General features: G+C 34.9%; 1 protein-coding gene and 1 pseudogene across 12 annotated transcripts in view; one reads left to right on the forward strand and one right to left on the reverse strand.

Moving 5' to 3' along the window:
* Positions 1 to 22,956, reverse strand: part of MYCBP2 (MYC binding protein 2) — a 263,498-nt gene that overhangs the window by 169,430 nt on the left and 71,112 nt on the right. For all 12 annotated transcript variants that reach the window (XM_053665528.1, XM_053665529.1, XM_053665535.1 and 9 more), the window contains exons 14-17: positions 20,626 to 20,784; positions 14,896 to 15,100; positions 11,367 to 11,512; positions 10,956 to 11,057 (exon numbers count right to left, since the gene is read on the reverse strand). In XM_053665528.1, the coding sequence (XP_053521503.1) occupies positions 10,956 to 11,057; positions 11,367 to 11,512; positions 14,896 to 15,100; positions 20,626 to 20,784 (612 nt within the window). The remainder of the gene's footprint in view (positions 1 to 10,955; positions 11,058 to 11,366; positions 11,513 to 14,895; positions 15,101 to 20,625; positions 20,785 to 22,956) is intronic.
* On the forward strand, positions 1,085 to 1,563 carry LOC119047868 (60S ribosomal protein L21-like; annotated as a pseudogene).

Genomic DNA, 22,956 nt, shown 5'->3' on the forward strand with positions numbered 1-22,956 from the left:
GCTAACTTAATGCTAGAATTAAATATAGGGTGGGATAAAAGTAGTGTTGAGTACACAAAACAGTGTTGAGTACACGAAACAGTTTATTCTTGTATTATATATTTTTTGAATTATTTCATATGAACAACTGTATATCTACTTCTGCCCTACCCTGTACTACGTCCCAGTAATATAGTATCAATTATTTTTAAGCTAAGATTATATAAACTGAGCTTTTTACAAAATGTAATAAATGGGATATATTTAAAATATGAACAAAATATCATTTCTTCAAAATGTATTATTTTTAAATTGATTATATTGACTAAATGTAAATCTGACTAAAGCAGATTTATATTTACTATAAATCACCCTAAAATATGACACCCTCTAACTACACAAAAGTATTATCAATATTAAAAAACCAATAGTATTAGGTTGTATTACCATTTCCTGATTTCTATGGTCTACTTGGGATATTATTTCTTCCCATAAAAACATTACACCCATAATATTCAGTTATTTAGCTTCTCACTAAATTCAATCTTGTTAGTCTTTTGATGTATAAATCTAGGAGGCTCACAGGCAATTACACATAGAAAGTGTACCACCAGAGTTTAATTTAAATCACCAGATATAACACTAACATATCAGATTTTAAAAACTCTTTTATCCCATGGACTAAAATAATTTTTCTTACATAGTTTAGTCTTTCATATATTCACCAAACATTTTTATTACCTCTAATGTAATAAAACACTAGGTGTCATGGATATAATGACAAAGACACTGACCTTATTGGAATTTGGTACACTAGGGAAGAAAAAAATAAATCCAAAGAATTGCAGTATGTTGTGATAAATTTTATAAAGGAAATCTGTACATATTATATCCTGAAGGATGAAAAGTGATCAAACGAAGCTGGATGAATCAGAGAGTTTTCAAAGAATGAGAAAAGTTTGCCAAGAGAGAAGAAAGGAAAGAGAAGAAACTCCAGGTCAAAGGAATAGGATTTATAAAAACATGAAGATATTAACAATACTGTCTACTCATTAAAAACAGATAGTGTTTTCAGCTGGAACTGCCATCTTCCAGTTAATTTGTCAAAATGAGTAACACAAAGGGAAAGAGCAGAGACACCCACCATGTACTCTCTAAGCCTTTCAGAAAAGATAAAGTTGCTCCTTTGGCCATGTACACAGGAATCTACAAGAAAGGTGGTATTACACACATCAAGGGAATGGGCACTGTTCAGAAAGGAATGCCCCACAAATGTCCCTGTGACAAAACTGTTAGAGTCCACACTGTCATCCAGCATGCAGTGGGCACTGTGCACAAAACAAGGGCAAGATTCTTGCCAAGAGAATTAATGCACATACTGAGCACATTAAGCACTCTAAGAGCCGAGAGAGTTTCCTAAAATACGTGAAGGAAAATAATCAGAAAAAGAAAGAAGACAAAGAAAAAGGTACTTGGGGTCAACTGAGGCATCAGCCAGCTCCATCCAGGGATGCACACTTTGTGAGAACCAATGGAACAGTGCCTGGGCTGCTGGAATCTATTCCCTTTGAAGTCGTGACATGATAAAGTATAAAAATCTTAAAAGACACTCTACTGATAAAACATACACACATACGCAGCTAAAATGAATGGAGTATAGGGTTATGAAGCCAAAAGTGGTGGGAATAAATTTAAAGATGTACACAAAAACAAACAAATAAAATCTTTTAATTTTATTATTATTGTTTAGTTACAGTTGTCCCACATACTTCCCCGAGGCTCTCCTCTGCCCCCCACCCCCTCCCACAGTCAGTTCCCACCCTGCTGTCTGTGTCTATGAGTCAAGAAGAAGCAGACTGATAACAGCTAGTGGAATTGAAACAGTAATCAAGAAACTTCTAGCACACAAAAGCCTTTGGGCTAGATGGCTTTACAGGAGAATTTCACCAAACATGTAGGGAAGAGCTAACCCTGACTCTTCTCAAGCTATTCCAAAAAATCCAAGAAGAATGATGACTCCTAACCTGTTTTTATGAGGCTAGTATTATCCTAATTCCAAAACCAGATAAAGACACCACAAAAAAAAAAAGAAAACTACAGGCTAATATTGCTGATGAACATAGATGCTAAAATCCTCAGCAAAATATTGACAAACTGGATCCAGCAATATATTAAAAAGATCATACACCATGATCCAGTGGAATTCATCCCAGGGATACAGGATGGTACAATATATGCAAATCCATAAATGTAATACATCATATAAACAAAATGAAAGACAAAAACCGCATGATCACAGCAATAGATGCTGAAAAAGTATTTGATAAAGTACAGCACCCAGTTATGATAAAATACACATTCAGCAAAGTGGGAGTACAGGGAGCACACCTCACCATAATAAAGGCCACATATGAGAAACCTGCCACCAATATCCAACTCAATGGGCAAAAACTAAAAGCTTTATCCCTAAGATCAGGAACAAGACAAGCATGTCCACTTTTACCACTTTTATTCAACATAGTACTGGAAATTCTAGCCACAGAGATCAGACAAGAAAAAGAAATAAGGCATCCAAATTGGAAAGAAGGAAGTAAATTGACATTGTTTGCAGATGACATGATAGTGTACATGGAAAATCCTATAGACTCCACCAAAAAAACTACTTGATTCAACAAACGAATCTAGCAAAACAGCAGGATACAAAGTTAATATTCAGAAATGGAAAGCATTTTTGTACACTAACAAAGAAATATCAGAAACAAAAATTAGGAAAAATCCCCATTTACTATAGCAACAAAAAAAATAAAATACAAGGAGGTAAAAGACCTATACAAAGAAAACTACAGAACGCTGAGGAAAGAAATTAAGGAAGACACATGATTGGAAGCACGTACCATTGTTCATGGAGTGGAAGAATTAATATTAAAATATCCATACTATATGAAGCAATCTATAGATTCAACACAATCCCTATATTAAAATACCAATGACATATTTCATCAATGTAGAACAAATATTTCAAAAATTTATATGGAACCAGAAATGTCCCCTGAGAGTCTCAGCAATTTTGAGCAAGAAGAACAAAGTAAGAGGAATCACATTACTTGACATCAAACTGTATTACAAGGCCACTACAATCAAAGCAGTCTGGTAATGGCATAAGAATAGACACATAAATGAATGGAACAGAATAGAGAGCCCAGAAATAAACTCATGTCACTATGGTCAATTAATATTTGACAAAAAGGACAGAAACACAAAATGGAGTAAAAATAGCCTCTTCAATAAATGGTGTTGGGAGATCTGGACAAGTACATGCAAAAAACAATTAAAATCTTTTTATACCATGCAACTTCATTGCAGAGGTGATGAGAAGTCCATGAAATGTTTTCAATTAGTCAACAAAGACATATTAAATAAGTACTGACAAATATCAGGCACTCTGCTAGGTCCTTGGATAAATAAGACAGTATCTTTGCTTCTAAAAGCTCACAGTCTAATTAATGGGGGCAGGGAGAGTTAACACACAACTCAACCAGAAATTAAAACACTGTGCTATGGCTAAATTAAGGACCCTGGAGGGGCAGCCAGCAAACCTTGAGGGTGGGAAAGTTGGAAGTTTAAGGGTACAAGAAGAGAAAATGTCACACAAGTTGAGACCTAATAAAAAGGCAATGAGTACTATGAAGTTTAAGAGATTTGGGGAGGGGGGGAATGTTTGGGGCCGGATATAGGAAGGACAGTAAAGAGAGATGAAGCTGTAGAGATAACTGTAGAATTCCTTCCAAGAATTATGAATAGCTTTTTGATTTTAAACAGAAAAGTGCTGCTGATCACTTTTCTGCTGATGCATTTTAGAAAAAACATTCTGGATAGAAAGTAGACAATGGCTTAGAAGATGATTAAGGGTAAGATGCTTTACAAGGCTTTTTGCAGTACTTCAGACAAAGAACTGAGGCACAGAAGTGAACTGAGATAATGCAGTGGCATTCTAGGAAGTACACGTATTCAAAAACTTTAATAACTTTTTAATAGAATTAAGAAGGTAGAATGAACAGAACTTGTTGATTTATTTGCTTTGGTGGAGGGGTGAATAAAACTGGGGAATGAAAAGTAAAAATTTAGCTATTTAAAAGCTCCTTCTATGCAGCAGAGAGAAAGAAGGAGCTACTACCTTTTGCAACAACATGGATGGAACTGGAAAGCATTATGCTGAGTGAAATAGGCCAGGCGTTGAAGGACAAATACCATATGATCTCACCTTTGACAGGAAGCTAAAGAATAAAACAAACAAGCAAACAGAATAAAAATAAAGATGCTGAAATAGAGAACAAGTGGGCAGCGACCAGAAGGGAGAGGGGAAGGGAACTTAAGGGGAAAAAGGGGGAGGGATTTTGAGGAACAAGTATGAAAGACACAGAGATGAGGACTGGGGGGGGGAATGGGAGGGAGGGGGGAGACCGGGCGGGGGGGGCGGTGGGATGGGAGAAATAGATTAAAAAAAAATGTACTTGAAAAATAACTAAATAAAATTTAATATTAAAAATAAATAAATAAATAAATAAATAAAAATAAATAAATAAAAGCTCCTTCCATTCACATGCAGACAGTGGGTTTTTCAGAGAACATCCATAGGCAGGGAGGGAGAAAGGCCGACTGGAATAAGTGGCAGTGCAAAATAAGACAAGCTTTTCAAAAAAGTTATTGGTGACCTAAAAATTATTATTATGCTTTGGCCCAGTAAGTGTATATCTAGAAATCTATCCTAAAGAAAACTCTAAAATGTTTTTTAAAAGTTTCATCTCAAAAGTATTAATATAATCTTATTAATTTCAATAATAGCTTTAAAGAATCCAAATAGGAGAATAATTGATGAAAAACTATGGTATATATAAACAATGAAATATTCAGCCACAAAATGAGGTTTATGAAGAATTTTACAAAGAAAATGCTTTTGTGTTATTTAAATTAGCAATGAGATAACACAATTCACTGTTTTTGCAGAAATTAAAAATAATAATACAGGGGATACTAGAGAAAAAGGCCACATTATCTTGAGAAGATAAATTCTTATAATATTTTTTAAAACAATTTGAAATATTTATTAAAATTCCAAACATTCTCTGGACCAGACATTCTATTTCTAGAAACCTCTACTATTAAACAAAAACTCTAATGCATCTAATACAGATGGCTATAATTTAACAACGTATATTATAGCAAAATGCACAAAACCTTGAAAATGACCTGAATGCCCATGAACAAAATAATGATTGAATAAACTTTACTACAGCCATGTTATGAAATGTTATGTAATTATTAAATACAATGTGGGAGATCCATATGGACTGACCTCATGAATGTTTACATTATATTGTAAAATGAGAAAAAGTTATTATAAAGAATTATATATATCACTTTTGTAAATAAATATGCCTATACTTTCACACATGGGAAGGTATCTGCACATGATTATTATAATGAATTATATAATGATTATATACTATAACAAAGTAAGATATGGAAGTATACCTATTGAACTAAAACCTCATTTGCTTGGTGGAAGATAATGGGAAGGCAAGAAAAAACCTGCAGCAAAAACATAAAATGTGTATACTGTAATATTAAGCAAATATATAAAACAAAATTTAGTCTGTGATACAATTTGAAATGTAAAAACTTGATTAGAAGATGACAACAAAATAAAAACAGTAATTTAATTAAAGGATAGCTTTGTGGAAAACCTTTGATCTAAATATATGTATTACTTTAATATGGGGTTGCAATGAACCACAACCTTTATTTCCGATAATATTAAAGGAAAGAAAAGAGAACACTAATATATATCACAGTATGAAATGACTTTTAAAAGGTACACATAGAAAAAATTGTACACCAAAGAAAAAGTACACCAAAATTCTACCAGTGGTTATCTTTGGATGAAGAATTATATTGACCTTTTTTCTTACTTATACTTATGTTTTCTAAATGCTTCATATAATATTTTAATTTAAAAAGGGAATTTCATGTAGCATTGGAAGGTCAGCTAATAATGGATCTCATTATGTCAAATCAAGAACACAATGGTTTCAGAGGCTTAAAGGTCAATAGTAAGAACTCAATCACTTTGAAATTAAACAGACTGATTATTAATAAATTTGCCTTTGCATTCTAATCTGTAACTATGGAAAACTGTTTTTCTATTAAAATGTAATGTATTATTCTACAGAAGCAGTGAAGGGTTTTGTTAATAAGTCAAAGTGATTATTTGTTAATAAGTTTTGTGATTCTCACCCCAGTGTTGTGAGAAAAAGTGTCAAGTCAAAGCAAGAGCTGGGAAAGCATCAAATGCAAAGAGAAGGAAATTCTACTAAATAGCCTACCAGTACTAGCATAATCACTGTCCCAGAGCCATCATCATCAAACATTTACTGAATGCATGTCAAGCATTTTCATGCTTATCACTTAATCCTCATTAACATCTGACATAGGTTGGTAAAGTCAGCAATAACCCCCATTTTTAATAGCAGGGAAACAGGTTCAGAGTGGTTAAATTCCACGGTCATACACCTCTAGTAAAAGTGAAAAAAACAAATTCTGAACTAAAGTCTGACTTCAGAACCCAGGCTCTTAAACTCCAGGCAATATAGCTATGCTAACCATGTAACATTATTCAGATAATCATCTACTGAGGGCACTATTAGGAAACATGCCCAGACAGTAGGCATAAAATGAGACTATCCCAGGACAGAAGCACACAATTATGAAACTTTGATTGGACATCAAGAGAGAAAAGAAAGAAGGAAAAGTAGCAAATATTACTTGAGCTTAGTTCTTCTTACAATAAAGAGCTGAGAAGAAATATAAAGATAAAATCTTTGATACAATCACTGGTATGATGACTTAGAAAATCTACTCAAAAATTCCACTGAACAAGCACTTACTAAGTTACTAAAAGTCTCAGAGAATTTATGTATCAATCAACTCTATGTAATAAAAAAAACACACTACAAGTTATCAGAAATGTACTGGTGCCTCAGAATATATGTTAAAGAAAAAGAAAAATTTACATAAAACATTTGAGGACAAACATCCAAATTTATGGGTCTCAATACCACATTTAATTATAAAGTTTTTGTGTCAAAAACAGCAGCATCAATAGGCCTGAGGCTGACTGAGCAAGGATTTAAACCACTCTGAAACAGTTAACACAAGCTTGGTAAAGAAGGTAAGACAAACAAATCAAATTAAAGTACTTGACATAATATAATGCTGAAGTTATGAAATTTCAATATAGATAAAAGCTAATTACTAATTAGCATAGTTCCTAATATATTACTAAAGTGTTGGTATGTAAAAAGTAACAAGCAAAGGCCAAGAAAGAAAAAAGACAAGTATGTGTGGCAGTTGGAACACTAAAAATTTTTCTGATATTCCTGTCCCCCAGGAGGACAAAACAAGACTAACAATCCCAGCATCATGCCAAACAAGAACCCCACAACAAACACTTGGGTATGACTGAAATCTGTATCCAGGATCCTCATGCAGAAATTCTACTTCATTAGACCCAGTTGATGCTGACGTAGAAGGTCCATGAAATAGACTTTGAACACCCCTGCCCTAAAGCCACAGTTCTCACACTTCAGCACCATCAGAACCACCTGGCAGGCTTGCTTGAATGGTTTGCTGGGCCCCACTCCCCAAGTTTCTGATTCAATAAGTGGGGAGGGGCCTGAGAACAAGCAACCCATAACAAGTGATGCCTGTCGCTTTGAGACCACTTTGAGAACCACTGCCCTGAAATAACTGAAAGCATGGTACCTAAAATGAATTCCTCCATCCACTTAAAATATTTTTTAAACAACAAAGGTAAAATATAAATTCCTTAGAACAAGGAATTTAAATTCCTTTAAAATATATTTTAAAATATATTTAAAAAAAAACAAAGGCTTCACTTTTAAGACCTAACTACTATACTGTTTATAAAGTAATATGCATTTTTAGAGACCATTTAGAAAACAAATTGTAAAGAACAAAATAAAAATCACCTGTACATTCACTTCTCAGGGAAAACCACTACTAACATTTTGGTATATATCCTTCGAGCTTTTTTCCCCTATGCAAGTATGGGCATATCTCTGTATGTTTTATTTTATTTTTTTGTATAAAGTATAATATCACAGTATCATTTTTTTATTATTTCGCATAGTATAAGAATTTTCCAAAGTCATTACATAAGATCTGAAGTATGACTTTTTTAAAAATGGAAAAAAAGTTACAATTCTTGCCTAAAAACACTTTCACAAAATAAAATACTCAAGCAGGCTTCTCTTTGCACACGCATATTGTAATTATGTCCTCCCTACCGGAAACACAGTGAGCGCCATGGCTGTGCAAAGCAAGGACATGGTCCTAATACCCACAAATTTCAGTACCATGCAAGGCAGTAACTAACATAATTAAGGTCCATGATGAAGATCCTACCCCATCAAGAAAAGATATTTATTACACATTGTGTTTTAACAAAACAAAAGGGAGTGATATATATCACTCAACCGCCCAAAGGGCTCAACCGCCCAAAAATAACAAGACAAAATTTTTCCTTACCAATAATCTGAAGAAGTGTTTGTATATATTGAGGATTGTATAAAACTAACTCGTCAGAAAATATATACCAAAGGCCTGGAACCTAAGTCTGTGCTTGTAAAATCAGATACAATAATATAACTTCTATAAATATTTAAATAATGAAGTTTTTCACTTATAAAAGGTTAGAGTTTATGTTTTAAAGGTCTAAGACACATTTTAAAACAAATATGCTGCAATCACAAAGTTTTGTTAAATAACCAATGTATAATCAACATCTTTTTACTCCTGATATGCAGAAATATACTATAGCTAGAGAAAAGTAGCTTTTTATAGAAAAAAGATTAACAAAATACACAGCTTTAGGCAAGGGATTAAATGTCGACATAAAAATTTGCTGAGCTTTGTAGGTCAATTCATATGATTCGATCTACTATTTTCAAAAAGAGAAGAAACAGGTAGTAAAAAAATATAGTACTAGTTAACTTTAGGCAATAATATCATTAACATGAAAGAAATTATTACTCAATATAGGGCAAATTATCACTGCCCTATGGCATAAAGACCCAGAACTTGAATTTTATCCTATTTTCTCTAAAACATTAAATGTGCAATTTCTCTACATATTAATATTATATGAATAATGATAGTAAACAAAGGTCTGTCCAGAAAAAGTCCAGCCATTGTTAATATAACGAGAACAGTTTGCAGAATATTGATGCGACCTGGCAGCCAAGGAGAATGGACTGGAATGCACATGCATGAACAATGATGACCTCACTGTACTAGTCACAGGGGCAGTAGATGTACTTGAGTGAGTATGTGTCTGTGTGGCCATTGCATTCAAAATGAATGAGCAAGCATAGCAACAAATCTGCATCAGATTTTTTGTTAAGCCTAAACATTCCTCCCTGGAAACTATTCAGATGAAATGATTCAGGATTCAGAAGGATGCAGCTGTGGGCAACTGGTGACTGGCAGCTTTATCATAACAATGCACCCACTCATGCATCACATCTTGTATGGAGTTTTTTTTTTTTTGAGAAACACCAAATCACCTCAGGCCCCCTACAGTCTCGGGAGAATTCTGGATTTTCCCAAAACTAAAATCATCTTTGAAAGGGAAGAGATTTCAGACCATCTGTGAGATTCAGGAAAATACAATGGGGCAGCTGATGGCAATTAGAGAACTGTGTGAGGTCCCAAGGTGCCCTCTTTGAAGAGGACTGAGGTATATCATTGTCCTATGTACAATGTTTCTTGTATCTTGTACCTTCTTCAATAAAGGTCTCGATTTTTCATATTACATGGCTGGATGCCTTCTGCACAGTCCTTGTATACATTAATTGTATAAAAAACCAAACCAAACTAATTAACTCATTAAACAAAGCCAAACTAAGCAAATATTTACTGTATCAATTAATCAACATTGCTTATTATGCACTACGAAAAACAGTACAAGCAGATATTTTACAACTTAAGTTTAATAAAAATGGAATTCACCATTTGTGCTATGAATTTTATAACTTATTCCACTTTACACTAAGAAAATGCCCAGAAAAAATTTTGTAATGACAGTTAAATGGATAAGTGGTTCTATTTCATGTATCAAATATGGAATTTCTAGTAAGTATTGAAGTATTCCAAATATACATCAGTAAATATTTCCATTCAAGTTTTTGTCTAGCACAGAAATAAAATCACAGATTTCTATAACAACCCATCTTAAGTCAAGAACAAAAAGATTCTAATAGGCAAAAACAGCTTTAGTAACACATATGTTTATTTCTACTTGTTGTGTATATACTTAAATACCTATTATAATTAGGCTGAGAAATGATCACATACAATGAGGAAAAGATAAATCTATAATAACAATTAAAACCTGGAGACTCTCCTTCTTATACATAACAAGTTTTTTAAAAAGACATAAAAGCCTAGTTATGTACTGGATTGGAACAAAAAGTAGCTGGACTATGCCTAAATGATAATAATTATAATGAGTAAGAAAACAAAAAATAAGATATGAAACTACTTTATTTTATGATTAAATAGATGAGTCTAAAATCTTGATAAAGAACAAGTTCTTACACTTTGTATTTTTTAAAATGTTGTCAATGCTAACAGTTTTTGATGCTTGGCAGATGGCAAAACAATTCTTAAAACATCTGACTTATGCATAAATACTCTACCAGATTAAATGTATGCTATTAGCATAATCGTAAACACCCTGAATATTTTCACATTATTTTCATGAGTACTAAAATGTTACTAATTTTAATTTCAATTTCTTACAAAATCAGCCTGTTCTGTAACTTTTCAGTGGCCTCAGTATAGGGTGAAAAATGGATTTTTAAATAACATTTTCTATGCAGCTACATCTTACTTACCTCTTCCATCCTCTATTCTATGCCTCCTGATTACTCGCTGCCGTTTTTCTTCTTGTCTTAACTGAAGGTGTTCTTCAATGTTAACTCCAGGTACTGGGACAGCTAGTTGATTTACCAAAAAAAAAAAAAAAATTAGGCACACACACATGATATATAACAGAACTAACTAAAATTTAAGAATGTAACAGCTAACAAAAACTGTCTAGAATAAGTTATTTTTACTGCAAGAATCTTAGCAAAAAAAGAAAAAGAACCTCTTCCCTTAATTAATAATATGCTGTCAGTTATAATACATGCAGATTACATAATTAACTATTATCTTAACTTTTAAACAACTATCTAATAGAAGTTTTTTCACTATCCTTATTACTGAGTAGAGAACAAGACATTTCATACAATAAAGCAAATTACCTAACAGAAGATCTAAAGGTATCATCTCTTTCACTGCATCAAGAATTCCTCTTTGTCTTGCTTCTTGACCATCCAGCTCTCTTGCACAAGCCTTGCAACATCCACACACAGCACAGCCAGATTCTCCAGAACCACAGCCACAAATCCTTAAAAGAAAAAAAAAATTAACTGAAGGGTCTACTCTTTCCTTAAAACTCTTCTCTATAACATCTCTTCTGCATTTTTGAGATTAAGTTAAATGAGTGAACAATAAAATCATCCCTTCAGATCAGGGAGAGTAAAAGGACTGAATAAATGAATTAAAAATAGAGTTTATTAAGTTCCTCATAGACATAATTGGAAAATATCTATAGAAAATATGAAGATATTCTATATTCAAACCTGCTATTAACAAATATTTTTTCAAATTTTCATATTTAGTGAAGCACCAGCAGTGTTACTATTAAGTGGTCCGGACAGCTTGGCTAGTAAATGAACACTTCCATCTACCACGAAAGTTAAGGGAGGTGTGAGCTGCCTTCAATACATGAGCTCACCGGCTGGTCCGATGGTAGTGGATTATCAGAACTCAACTAAAGTTAGTGTCACTAAAGTTGGAAAACAACCCCCCACTACTCAATTTGACTGGAAGAAAAAAAAAAATACATGAGCTCACCTTGCCAGCTTCTTATATTGTATCTCCTTTTTCCTCCCCCTCCTTTATACACTATCATCTTCCATTCACTCCTGTTCTTTTTCCTCTTTGTCTTTTTTAAAATTTTAATTGTCGTTCAAGTACAGTTTTATGCCTTTTACTCCCATCCCAGCCCACCCCCCCCAGCCCTCCCCACCTCCATCCTGTTTCCACCCCACCCCTTGTTTTTGTCCATGTGCCCTTTATATGTTCCTATGAACCCTTCCCCTTTTCCCCTGAAATTCCCTCCCCTCTCCCCTCTGGTCACTGTCAGCCTGTTTTTGTCAGCCTCTATTTCAGTGTCTTTGGTTATATTTTGCTTGTTTGTTTGTTTTGTTGTTTAGCTTCCTGTTAAAGGTGAGATTATACGGTATTTGTCTTTCACCACCTGGCTTATTTCACTTAGCATAATGCTTTCCAGTTCCATCCATGCTGTCACAAAGGGTAGGAGTTCCTTCTTTCTGCTGCATAGAATTCCATTGTGTAAACGTACCATAGTTTTTTGATCCATTCATTTACTGATGGGCACCTAGGTTGCTTTCAACACTTGGCTATTGTAAATTGTGCTGCTATGAACTTTGGGGTTCATAGGTTCTTTTGGATTGGTGTTTCAGGGTTCTTAGGATATAATCCCAGCAGTGGAATTGCTGGGTCAAAAGGCAGAGCCATTTTCAGTTTTCTGAGAAAATTCCATACTGTTTTCCATAGTGGTTGTACCAGTTCTTTGTCCTCTTGTCCTTAGTTGTGAACTAAGCCTGGGGTATTTGATTATATCATAAAGAAGACAAGAATACTCTCAGAAGTTGGCTAGAGGGTCAGTGAAAAACTAACTTCTTAGTCAGTTGTATAGATTATAGATGTAGAAGTCATAGCTTTAATGTTATTTGCTGGATGAGTTATAAAAAACTTTATAGACAGCCCTGCTGAGCCCCTTGTTATCCAGATTTGTGGAGGTAGAAAAGAAAAGATTTATCTGGCAGTAGCCTTGAAAGACAAATTTAGATGCCCTATGAAATGCCTGGCTTTTGAATGAAAGCAATACTGACAACTTGAAAGATGACTAACTACAACAGTAAAAAGTGATACAATAATATGTCCCACTGAATTGTCCATGGGCACTATTTAAAAAATAATGTTAATTCTAAACTTATTCTAAGATAGGTAGTCATAATTTCATAGTAACTGAAATAATTTTTAATGGTACTTAAGTGTTCTGGCACATATTCATTCCTATTTTGACTTTATTCATGCATTCATTTCTGCTTTGTTAATAAAGAAATTATTGTACTTGGTTAGGTACTGTCCATTTTAATATATAAATAATTACTAGAAACTGATAGTAAATCTTTGGGGGAAAAGCATATAAAACAGAATAATTAGTTTTAGAAAAAACCAAAGGATTATAAAGTCATTTATAATATTTATCAATTACATAAGTTCAGATACCAGGGACACTAATTTTAATGGAAATATCTCAAGATATTTCCAGGAGGATAAATTTCAACTCTTTGTAAAAGAAATATTAAGACAAATACCATATGATCTCACCTTTAACGGGAAGCTAAACAACAAAACAAACAAGCAAGCAGAAAAAAAACAAAGACACTGAAATAGAGAACAAGGGGACAGTGACCAGAGGGGAGAGGGAAGGGAAGTTAAGGGGAAAAAGGGGGAGGGATTTGGAGGAACAAATAGGAAGGACACAGGGATGAGAACTAAGGGGGGTGAAAATGGGAGGGAGGTGGCGAGCACGGGATGGGGGAGGCTGGGATGGGAGAAATAGACAGAAAATTGTACTTGAAAAATAACTAAATAAAATTTTAAAAAAGAAATATTATCCTTTAACAATGAGAGCCAAAATATTTCTAATATGCTAAAAATGCAAATAAAGTATCGTGTTTAAAAACTGTAATATTTCAATAGTTTAAAAGAAAAGAAAACATCTGTTATTTATGATCTAGTTCACTACATTAGGTTATAGTATCAACCCAGAAATGTACCCATAGTAGATCCAGACATTACTTGGGAAGAACCCCCTGACACTCCACTACAGAGGTGTCAAATAGATAAGTCTGCTATACGGAGGCAGGGGTTGGCTTTTCATCACAAGATTCCCTTTAATTTGCAAATTCAGCTAATTATCATATCATAATCTGATCTTACAAAGATCAGATCTATCATAATATAAAATCTATCATAATTAATTCTGTCTTACAAAGGATATACCATTATGTTACAATGGCTATAAATGGCACCATAAAAATAAGAATGAAAATTCTCCTCAACATTCTAAGGGAAAAATCAGCATTCTGATTGTGCCAAACTCACACATTAACTTTAAAACAAGAGTGTGGAAAAATAAAGTGTTCCAACAAGGGTAAAAGATAAATATAAAAGGTATAATGCAACTTTAAATGCGATAGTTCCTAGAGCCTCTAAAACTGTAAAAAGCAAATTCGATTTAAGCGAAAATTACTACTACTATACCTAGTAGAATATCCTATATGATATTTAATAATTCTACTAAGAAAAGATTCATATTCGACAAAAATGAATAGATATTTGGCCTTAAAGTAGTCTTGGAAAAAGAACACAAATGAAGGCACAACCCAAGCCTTGAAAAAAATTATGACCCATTTTAAAATAATGGTTTAAATGAATCAAATTAAAGAAAAACAACTTAAATGACACTAAATTAGAAATTATTATAATAAAAGCAATTATAAAAATTACAAGGACATGCCAATATGCCTTTAAGACACAACACAGTAGAATACTCTGGAATAATTTTGAAAAGAAATGTTTTGCACATTTGCTACTAGTATTTTATTTCTTCAATATTCATCATTTTCTTACCCTCCAGGAACTCTGTCTGGACGCCCACTACTGACACAGCTGGCTCCATAACCTGTACAGTCTCCGCAGACAGTGCACACCATGCACTGCTCCAGCTTCCACTTATGCATGCCTGGAGGGCACATCATAGACTTCTCGTCTTTTTCATCTAGCTCTTCTTCTAGGTCTTCGTCCATTGCCGTGGCCATATTTTCAACTCCAAACCCTATTTGACAGATCAATTTATAACTTTTGAATAGATAAACAGATTATTCCAATGTCTAAAAGACTGACAATTATATTTATCAGTTAAATATATATATATATGTGTGCATGTACATGTATAAAAAACACATACTAATTCAAGTGCATATACAAAGAAATGCTAAACCATAAGAGCAAAAAAAATTAATTTAGGGACCACTGATACACGCACTCCCCATTTCCTTTCTGCAGAGTCAGGGAAGGTAGAAACATCTCTTAGTTATTACTTTCTGTCAACCACACTTCAATTTTTTTTTATTTTAGTCCCTCTTTACCACCCTCACTGCTAACACTTTTGTTCAAAAGACCAAAGAAAGACTCCTAACCACACTCCAACCTAAGAGAAATGTGCATTTGAAATGAATGTGTATTTTGCTTCTTTGGGATGAAAGGCTGTATATATATTTATCAGTGAAGTCCATTCAATCTAGGGCATTGTTCAATGCCACAATATATTTGTTGATATTTTGTTTGAAGATCTACCCATTTTGACAGTAGGATGTTGAAATCCTCTACTATAATTGTGCTGCTGTCAATATCTTTGTTGAATTCCTCCAAGATTTTATGTATTGGGGTACTCCTATGTTAGATGCATATATATTTACAATGTTTATGTCTTGTTGATGGATTCTTCCCTTGAGTATTATGAAGTGACCTTCTGGGTCTCTTTTTATGACCATTTTTTGAAGTCTATTTCATCTGACATGAGTATTGCTATCCCTGATTTTTGTTTCCTGTCCATTTGCTTGGAATATCTGTTTCTAGTCCTTCACTTTCAGTATGTGTACATCTTTTGTTCTGAGGTGGGCCTCTTGTAGGCAGCATATGTGTGGGTCATTTCTTATCCATTCAGCTACCCTTTGTCTTTTAATTGAAGCATTAAATCCATTTACATGTAAGGTTATTATTGATAGGTACTTATTCATTGCCATTATTCCATACCTATGTTCCTCTCTGTCTCACAGTTTTTCTTCCTTTTCTTAAAGTAGCTCCTTTAGCATCTCTTTAAGAGGTGATTTGGAGGAGGTAATTTCTTTGAGGCTTCTTTTATCCAGGAAGCTCCTTATTTGGCCTTCCATTTTAACTGAGAGCCTTGCTGGATAAAGTAGTCTTGGTTGCAGAACTTTGCTTTTCATTACTTGGAATATTTCCTGCCAATCCCTTCTGGCTTGAAGCATTTCCACTGAGAAGTCAGCTGCTAGTCTTATCGGGACTCCCTTGTATGCTACTTCCGGTTTCTCCCTTGCTGCCTTCAAGATTCTCTCTTTGTCTTAGAATTTTTCCATTTTCATTATGATGTGTCTTGAAGTGGGCCTCTTTGGGTTCCTCTTGATTGGGACTCTCTGTGTTTCCTGGATTTATGTGACTTCCCTTCTCAAATTAGGGAATTTTTCCATCATTACTTTTTCAAACATGTTTTCTATCCCTTGTTCTTATTCTTCTCCTTCTGGTATCCCTAGTATATAGATATTATTATGCTTAGTGTAGTCCTGAAGTTCCCTTACCACCTGTTTATTCTTTCTAAGTCTCTTTTCCTTTTCTGTTGTAGACCACTCTGCCTGATTTTAGGAATTGTATCTCTACCCCTTGTGGCTAAGGGCAAGAGACGACCTTTGGAATGCCAGCCACAGGAGACAAAGCTTGTCTCTGGTAGCAAATGCTGCCTCAGTTCCTCTCCCTGCCACCAAAGCTTGGTTGGAAGTCAATGACGGGTAAGACCCCTCACAGCAGGGGGCAACCTAAGCCAGACTTGATCACTTGGGAGGCCTTCATGGAAGGACTCAGGGGGCTGCAACAAAGAGCAATGGACTCTCGCCCTCCGGCTTTGACATAGCCTGAGTCCCCATGTCCTCTGGAAGAAGCGCTCCCTGGCTCTAATCCCCTTAAGCCTGAATACCTGATAAGGAGAGGTGCAGTTCCTTGCCTTGCTAAAGTGTGTTGTGTCCTGGGGAAAAATCTGGCATCACAAAGACTTGCTGATAAACCTGTGAAATCTGCTCTGCTAAGAGTGCTTTCATTCATATGATAAGGGTCTGAGAGGAAATGGGTATGTCTCCCAAAGTTTCTGCAACTCTCTTCCTGACAGACACTGACTGACTCTGAAGCCCTCAGATCTCTTTGAAATGTTATCTACTGTTTGATCCTTGCCGCTCTGTATTCCTGTGTATTACAACCCAATAAAAGGCGATGGAAGAGGGTGCTCAGGGCCTTTTTCTCCTTGGAGTAACTGGCCGCTGCTGGCCTTTGTCTCCCCAGAAACTGGCTACAGCCAACTCCTCCTCCCCAAACAGATCTCATCTTGTCTCGGCCATATACTTACTCATTCATGTGAGTCTGCAACACTGGGGGGACTCGCAAAAGAAGTCGCCCCCACACTTTTCTTGCTCTTTCTGGGTGTTTTTTTTCTACCTTGTCATCCAGCTCACTGATTTGATCCACTGCTTCATCAAGCCTGGTTTTGATTCCTTCTAATGATCTTCAATTCAGAAATTGTATTCTTCATTTCCTCTTGGCCCTTGTTGATAGTTTCGATTTCCTTTTTCATGTTGATATACTTTGCAGTGAGTTCATTATAGTTTCCTGTAGTTTTGGTAATTCTCCGTGGGCTCATCAAGCTTCTCATAACCATTGCTTTGAACTCAGTATCTGACAGCTGACTTTCCTCTATGTCATTTATCATTCTTTCTGAGGCTTCCTCCTTTCATTTGGAGTTTGTTTCTTTGCCTTCCCATTGTTTGGGAGACTGTTCTTGTTAGTCTCTGCTTCTTAAATTTATCTGTTCTGACTCCCTGGGTTTATGGTGTGAACTTCTATGATAGGAGACCTGTGAGATTCAGTAGTACAGTCTCCTTGATCTCCTAACTTGCTGGTCTTGGGCTGTTGTTTGTGTTGGCTTTCTAGATGTCTCTAGGTTTTGATTTTGGGTCTTTCTTTGGTGGGTCATGGGTCCTTGCCTCCAGCTGGTTAACTGAGGGTCACTCTACCCACCACATCTTGTATTCTGTTGTGCAGGTGGGGACGGGTTGTGTTGAAGCTGCTTCTTCTATCTGAGGTTTTAAGGCTTCTCTCTCGCTATTGTTCAGTTATTTATTCTGGGTAATTTCTCCACTGTTTAGTTGTAATTCCAGATTGGTCCTGGGTAGAGGTCAGTGTTAGGAACTGCTCTGCCTGGTTTCAGGAGTAGTAACCAACACCCATGGATAAAGCTGAGTGAGCAACCTTAGGACTGTGAATCACTACGGAAACAAAGCTTATCTCCCTGCCTTATGAGCTCTGCTTTTGCTTCATCCATCTCTAGCCCCCAATGCTTGGTCGGTTAGTCAACGATGGGTAAGACCCCTCAGAGGAGGGGCAACCTAAGCTAGACACAATCACCTGAGAGACCCTCAAGGAAGGACTCAGGGGGCTGCAGCAAAGAGGGGGTGATGGACGCTCACTCCCTGGCTATTCTAACATAGCCTGAGTCCCCATTTCCATCTTGGAGAAGAGCTTCCTGGCTCTAATCTACTTAAGCCTAAAAATCTATGAAGAGGAAGGCAGTGCATCCCTTCACTGGCTACAGTGGGTTCCAGGGTGATCCAGCATAAGAAAGAGTTCCTAAAGTCCTGTGAAGCCTGCTTTGCTAAGAGTGCTTTCATTCATATGATAAGGGTCCGACCAGGAAATGAGTATGTCTCCCAAAGTTTTTTCAACCCCCTTACCTGACAGACACTGACGCAGATAAAGCCCTCAGATTTCTTTGAAATGTTATCTGTTGTTTGATCCTTGCTGCCTGACATTGATTGATGAGCTTTACCTATATTCCTGTGTGTTCCAAACCTAATAAAAGCCATTGAGGAAGGGGTTCTTGGTCCTTCTCCTGTGAGAGATTGCCACCTCTCCTCCCCAAGCTGATCATGTTTCAGTAGTTTTATTTTCATCCATGGTGGATGGGGGGACTTGTGGGCAAAGTTGCCCTCACAGGTTAGTGTGGCTTCCACTCACTCCTTCATCTTCTTTCATTATTACCTGCTGGTAATTCCTCTGTTGGTGGGTTCTCTCTTCCAACAAGTATACTGGTATTCACAGCTCCCACCTACTCTTTTATGTGATCAGTTCAAGGAGGAAGGCAAAAAACTTTAAGAAATCCCTTCATGTTCTGTATGACTTAGCAATCTGTATTCATTATGTGTCGCACACTACTGCAGTAGCATGCTTTTCAGTCTAATACTCATAGAATAGGTGTAATTTCTAGTAAATAAATAAAAATCTCTTAATTTTATTTTGGTTATTACAAACTTTACATTAAGAATCTAGAACATAGGTGTAAATGTATGCTCAACTTTCACAAAAGTTTCAGAATAATAAATAATTTTGTTCAGCTCAGAATTCATATAAAACAAAATTTGAGTATATATTTATATTATACATAGAAAAATAAAATAATTCTCTCCTCTTTGCCTAGTAGGTATTATTCAAAATTGTGGTTCACTAGTTTAGCAGGATGAAAAATATTTCCATTTTGAAGTAATTTATTTTTCTTTCTTCTGTTCTTTTTAAAATTTTTAAAAAATCAATATACCTCTAACAGACTTGATGTTTTAATAAAGTACTTTAAATACACACAAATATAAAGAAGATAAAGAAAAAGAAAGTGGACTTTCTTTTTCTCATCTGGATGGTAGATCCAGATGAGTCCACCATCAAGAAGACCCCCAAAGAGCTAAACTTGTGTTTGTCAATTTATACAAATATTAATCCTGAAACTCATTTGTACTTCAAACAATTCAATGCATAGTTCTAATTATACATCTATTTCCTATTCTCAAGTCCACACAAAATTAAAAACAGAAGACAAGATATTGGCATGAAAGATATAGGGAAGCACTGATAAAGAAAAAATTGAGAGCAAGAATGAAGTATCCACAAAGTATTATGGAAGCAAAAACACAGCAAGCATGGATAAACTCCTCTCTTCCCTTCAACATCCTGAGTTATTCGGGCAAAGGATATGGTGAATAAGGGGCATCTACAATTTTGTACTTGATAAAGGGTCAGCACTCTTAAGGATAATTCTTAGTTATGAAGAACTGATTGAATTACAGGTAATGCATGCTGTTAAACAGGAAAATATTTGCCAGACTGCTGCTAAAAATGGTTAAAGCTGAAAATGTGGTATAAAAAGTTAATCATGAAAAGTTTGAAAATAATTTTCTAGAATAATTTAATCACCAAAGAAAATAAATCAATATATTTTTTTAAAGATTAAGAAAAACATGGAAGTAAATAAACTCATTTGCTCAGAAATTAAAAGTATAAAGTGTATTTGATTATTTATTGATATACTGTTAAATAACTAAGAAATTCAGTGATTTTCCTAATGTATACATGTGAAATCAAAGAGCTACTTGTTTTGAAAAGAGTAAGATTCCTTATTACCATCTTCTTCTGAAAAGATAATGAAAAGGCAACACACAATTTAATATTAACACAGTCAACACCACCTACCTTTCCCACCTTGATTCATGGCACCAGTGTCTCTTCCACACTGTCCTTTATTATTTACACCAAATGTCCAAACTTCTCCATTCTTCATTAAAACACAAGTGTGAGCTTTGCCCATAGCTACCTGAATTACGAAATGGCCCTTCAAATCTGTTACCAAACCTATAGGAAAGATGAGAATTTGGTAAGAAACAACAAAAAAGCCTTTCTGAGTCTAGTGAATCCTCAGTAATGTAAAAGGACCATGCTCAATGGAGAACTTTTCATTTCTAGGATAAAATAATCCACCAAAATGGGAAATAAGTGGCGAAAAGACTGGTAGGTTATCAGTAAATTAATTTTGCAATTTTGTAATGAAACTTCAAAGTTTTTAAATATTATCATCCAGACTTGGGATAAATATTTACTCTGGCCTTAGGTCAAGCTTGCATCTCCTGAATTCTTGCTCTAAATGGCAACACCTCTCAACAATTCTCAGAAAAGTTATTAGTTATCAAACTTTCCTTGACCAGGCACAAAGGAACTATCAATCATGTACCTCACCTGCTTTAACCTGCCTCAGTAAAAACAAGGAAAACAACCATAAGATTATAATGAAATAACTGTTTTTGTAGAAACCTGTGAGATTTTCCAAAGCAGTATTTTTCAATCCTTTTTAAACGTACAATGCTTTCTTGTATAATCCAATGCATAGCTAGACTTCAACTTCACTTATTCACACATTACTTCCATCACATTTGCCATATCCAAGTGGCACCCATATAATCTGAATTTTTTGCATCAATTTTAATGTGACAAGCGTAGTTCAACCTTATCAAGTAGCAGTAATAAGAGTAAAAATTGAAGATTGTTGAATATCCCCAACATACACTAAAACAAAAACATTTTTAAAGTTAATGTATTTCTTTTATTTAAATTACCAATAATATAACTCTCTTATCATACTTTGGGAAAACTATTCAGACATAACTTCTTTAAGGTGCTCTCCCCTTCCACCTATACTACTTTAGGTCTTTCTGCTAAGTTCACATCAAAAACTCCCATTTTTAGTACTTAGTATTGGAAAAGATACGTATATGTAGCAATAGTACTTATTATTAACAGTACTAGCTGATGTGCCTTAAGCCCTTACATGTGCCCAACTCTGTGCTAAGCATTTCATAAAACTTATCTCCTGTAACTTTGTAACAACTAGGTAGTATCATTAGCTCCCTTCTGCAGGTAGAAAAATAAATAAATAAATAAATAAATAAATAAATAAATAAATAAATAAATAAAAGCAAGCTAAAAAGTAATTTAAATTACTGTAGCTAGCCAACTAAAAAGGGGTAGTACCAGGATCTGAGTCGATATCAATAACCATCAAGGCACACTTCTCTAATATTTTGAAGTTCTTTTTAAATCTACTTTAGTGATTATGGTATTACAGTTGCTCTAATTTCCCCCTTTTGCCCCCATCCATCCAGTGCCCCCATTCCCTCCAGCAGTCTGCTGCTTAGTTCATATCCCTGAGTTGTGTATAGTTCTTTGACTTCTCCATTTCCTATACTGTTCTTAACATCCTCCAGTCTATTCTGTGCCTACTAATTTGTAGTTCTTAATCCCTGCATCTTTTCCCCCATTCTTATCCTTCCTCCTCCCCACTGATAGTCTACTAAATGATCTCCCTTTATGATTCTATTCCTGTTCTGCTTGTTTGCTTAGTTTGTTTTTCTTAGATTAAATTTTGATAGTTGTAAATTTATCACCATTTTAATGTGCACAGTTTTGATCTTATTTTTCTTATATTATTCCCTTTAACATTTCATATCAGGGCTTCGTAATGGTGAACTCCTTTAGTGTTACCCTGTCTGGGAAGCACTTTATCTGCCCTTCAATTTTAAACAATAGCTTTGCTGGATAGAGTAAAGTAGGTTGTAGGTTCTTTTCATCACTTTGAATACTTCTTGCTAGTCCCTTCGAGTCTGCAAAATTTCTTTTGGGAAATCAGCAGACAGTTTTATGGGAATTCCCCTGTAGGTAACTAACTGCTTTTCTCCTGCTGCTTTTAAGATTCTCTCTTTATCTTTAACCTTTGGCATTTTAATTATGATGTGCCTTGGTGTGGTCCTCTTTGCATCCATCTTGTTTGGGACTCTGTGCTTCCTGGACTTGTATGTCTATTTCCTTCACCAAATTAGAGAAGTTTTCTTTCATTATTTAAGTTTTTAATTTCTTGCTTTTCTTCTTTTCCTTCTAGCATCCCTATGATTCAGATATATTGGTATGTTTGAGTATGTCCCACAGGCTGTTTACATAATCCTCATTTTTTTGGATTCTTTTTTCTTCTGGCTG

Source organism: Artibeus jamaicensis, unplaced genomic scaffold (assembly GCF_021234435.1).
Source record: "Artibeus jamaicensis isolate MK-2021 breed Jamaican fruit bat unplaced genomic scaffold, CSHL_Jam_final contig_415, whole genome shotgun sequence".
NCBI classification, from domain to species: domain Eukaryota; kingdom Metazoa; phylum Chordata; class Mammalia; order Chiroptera; family Phyllostomidae; genus Artibeus; species Artibeus jamaicensis.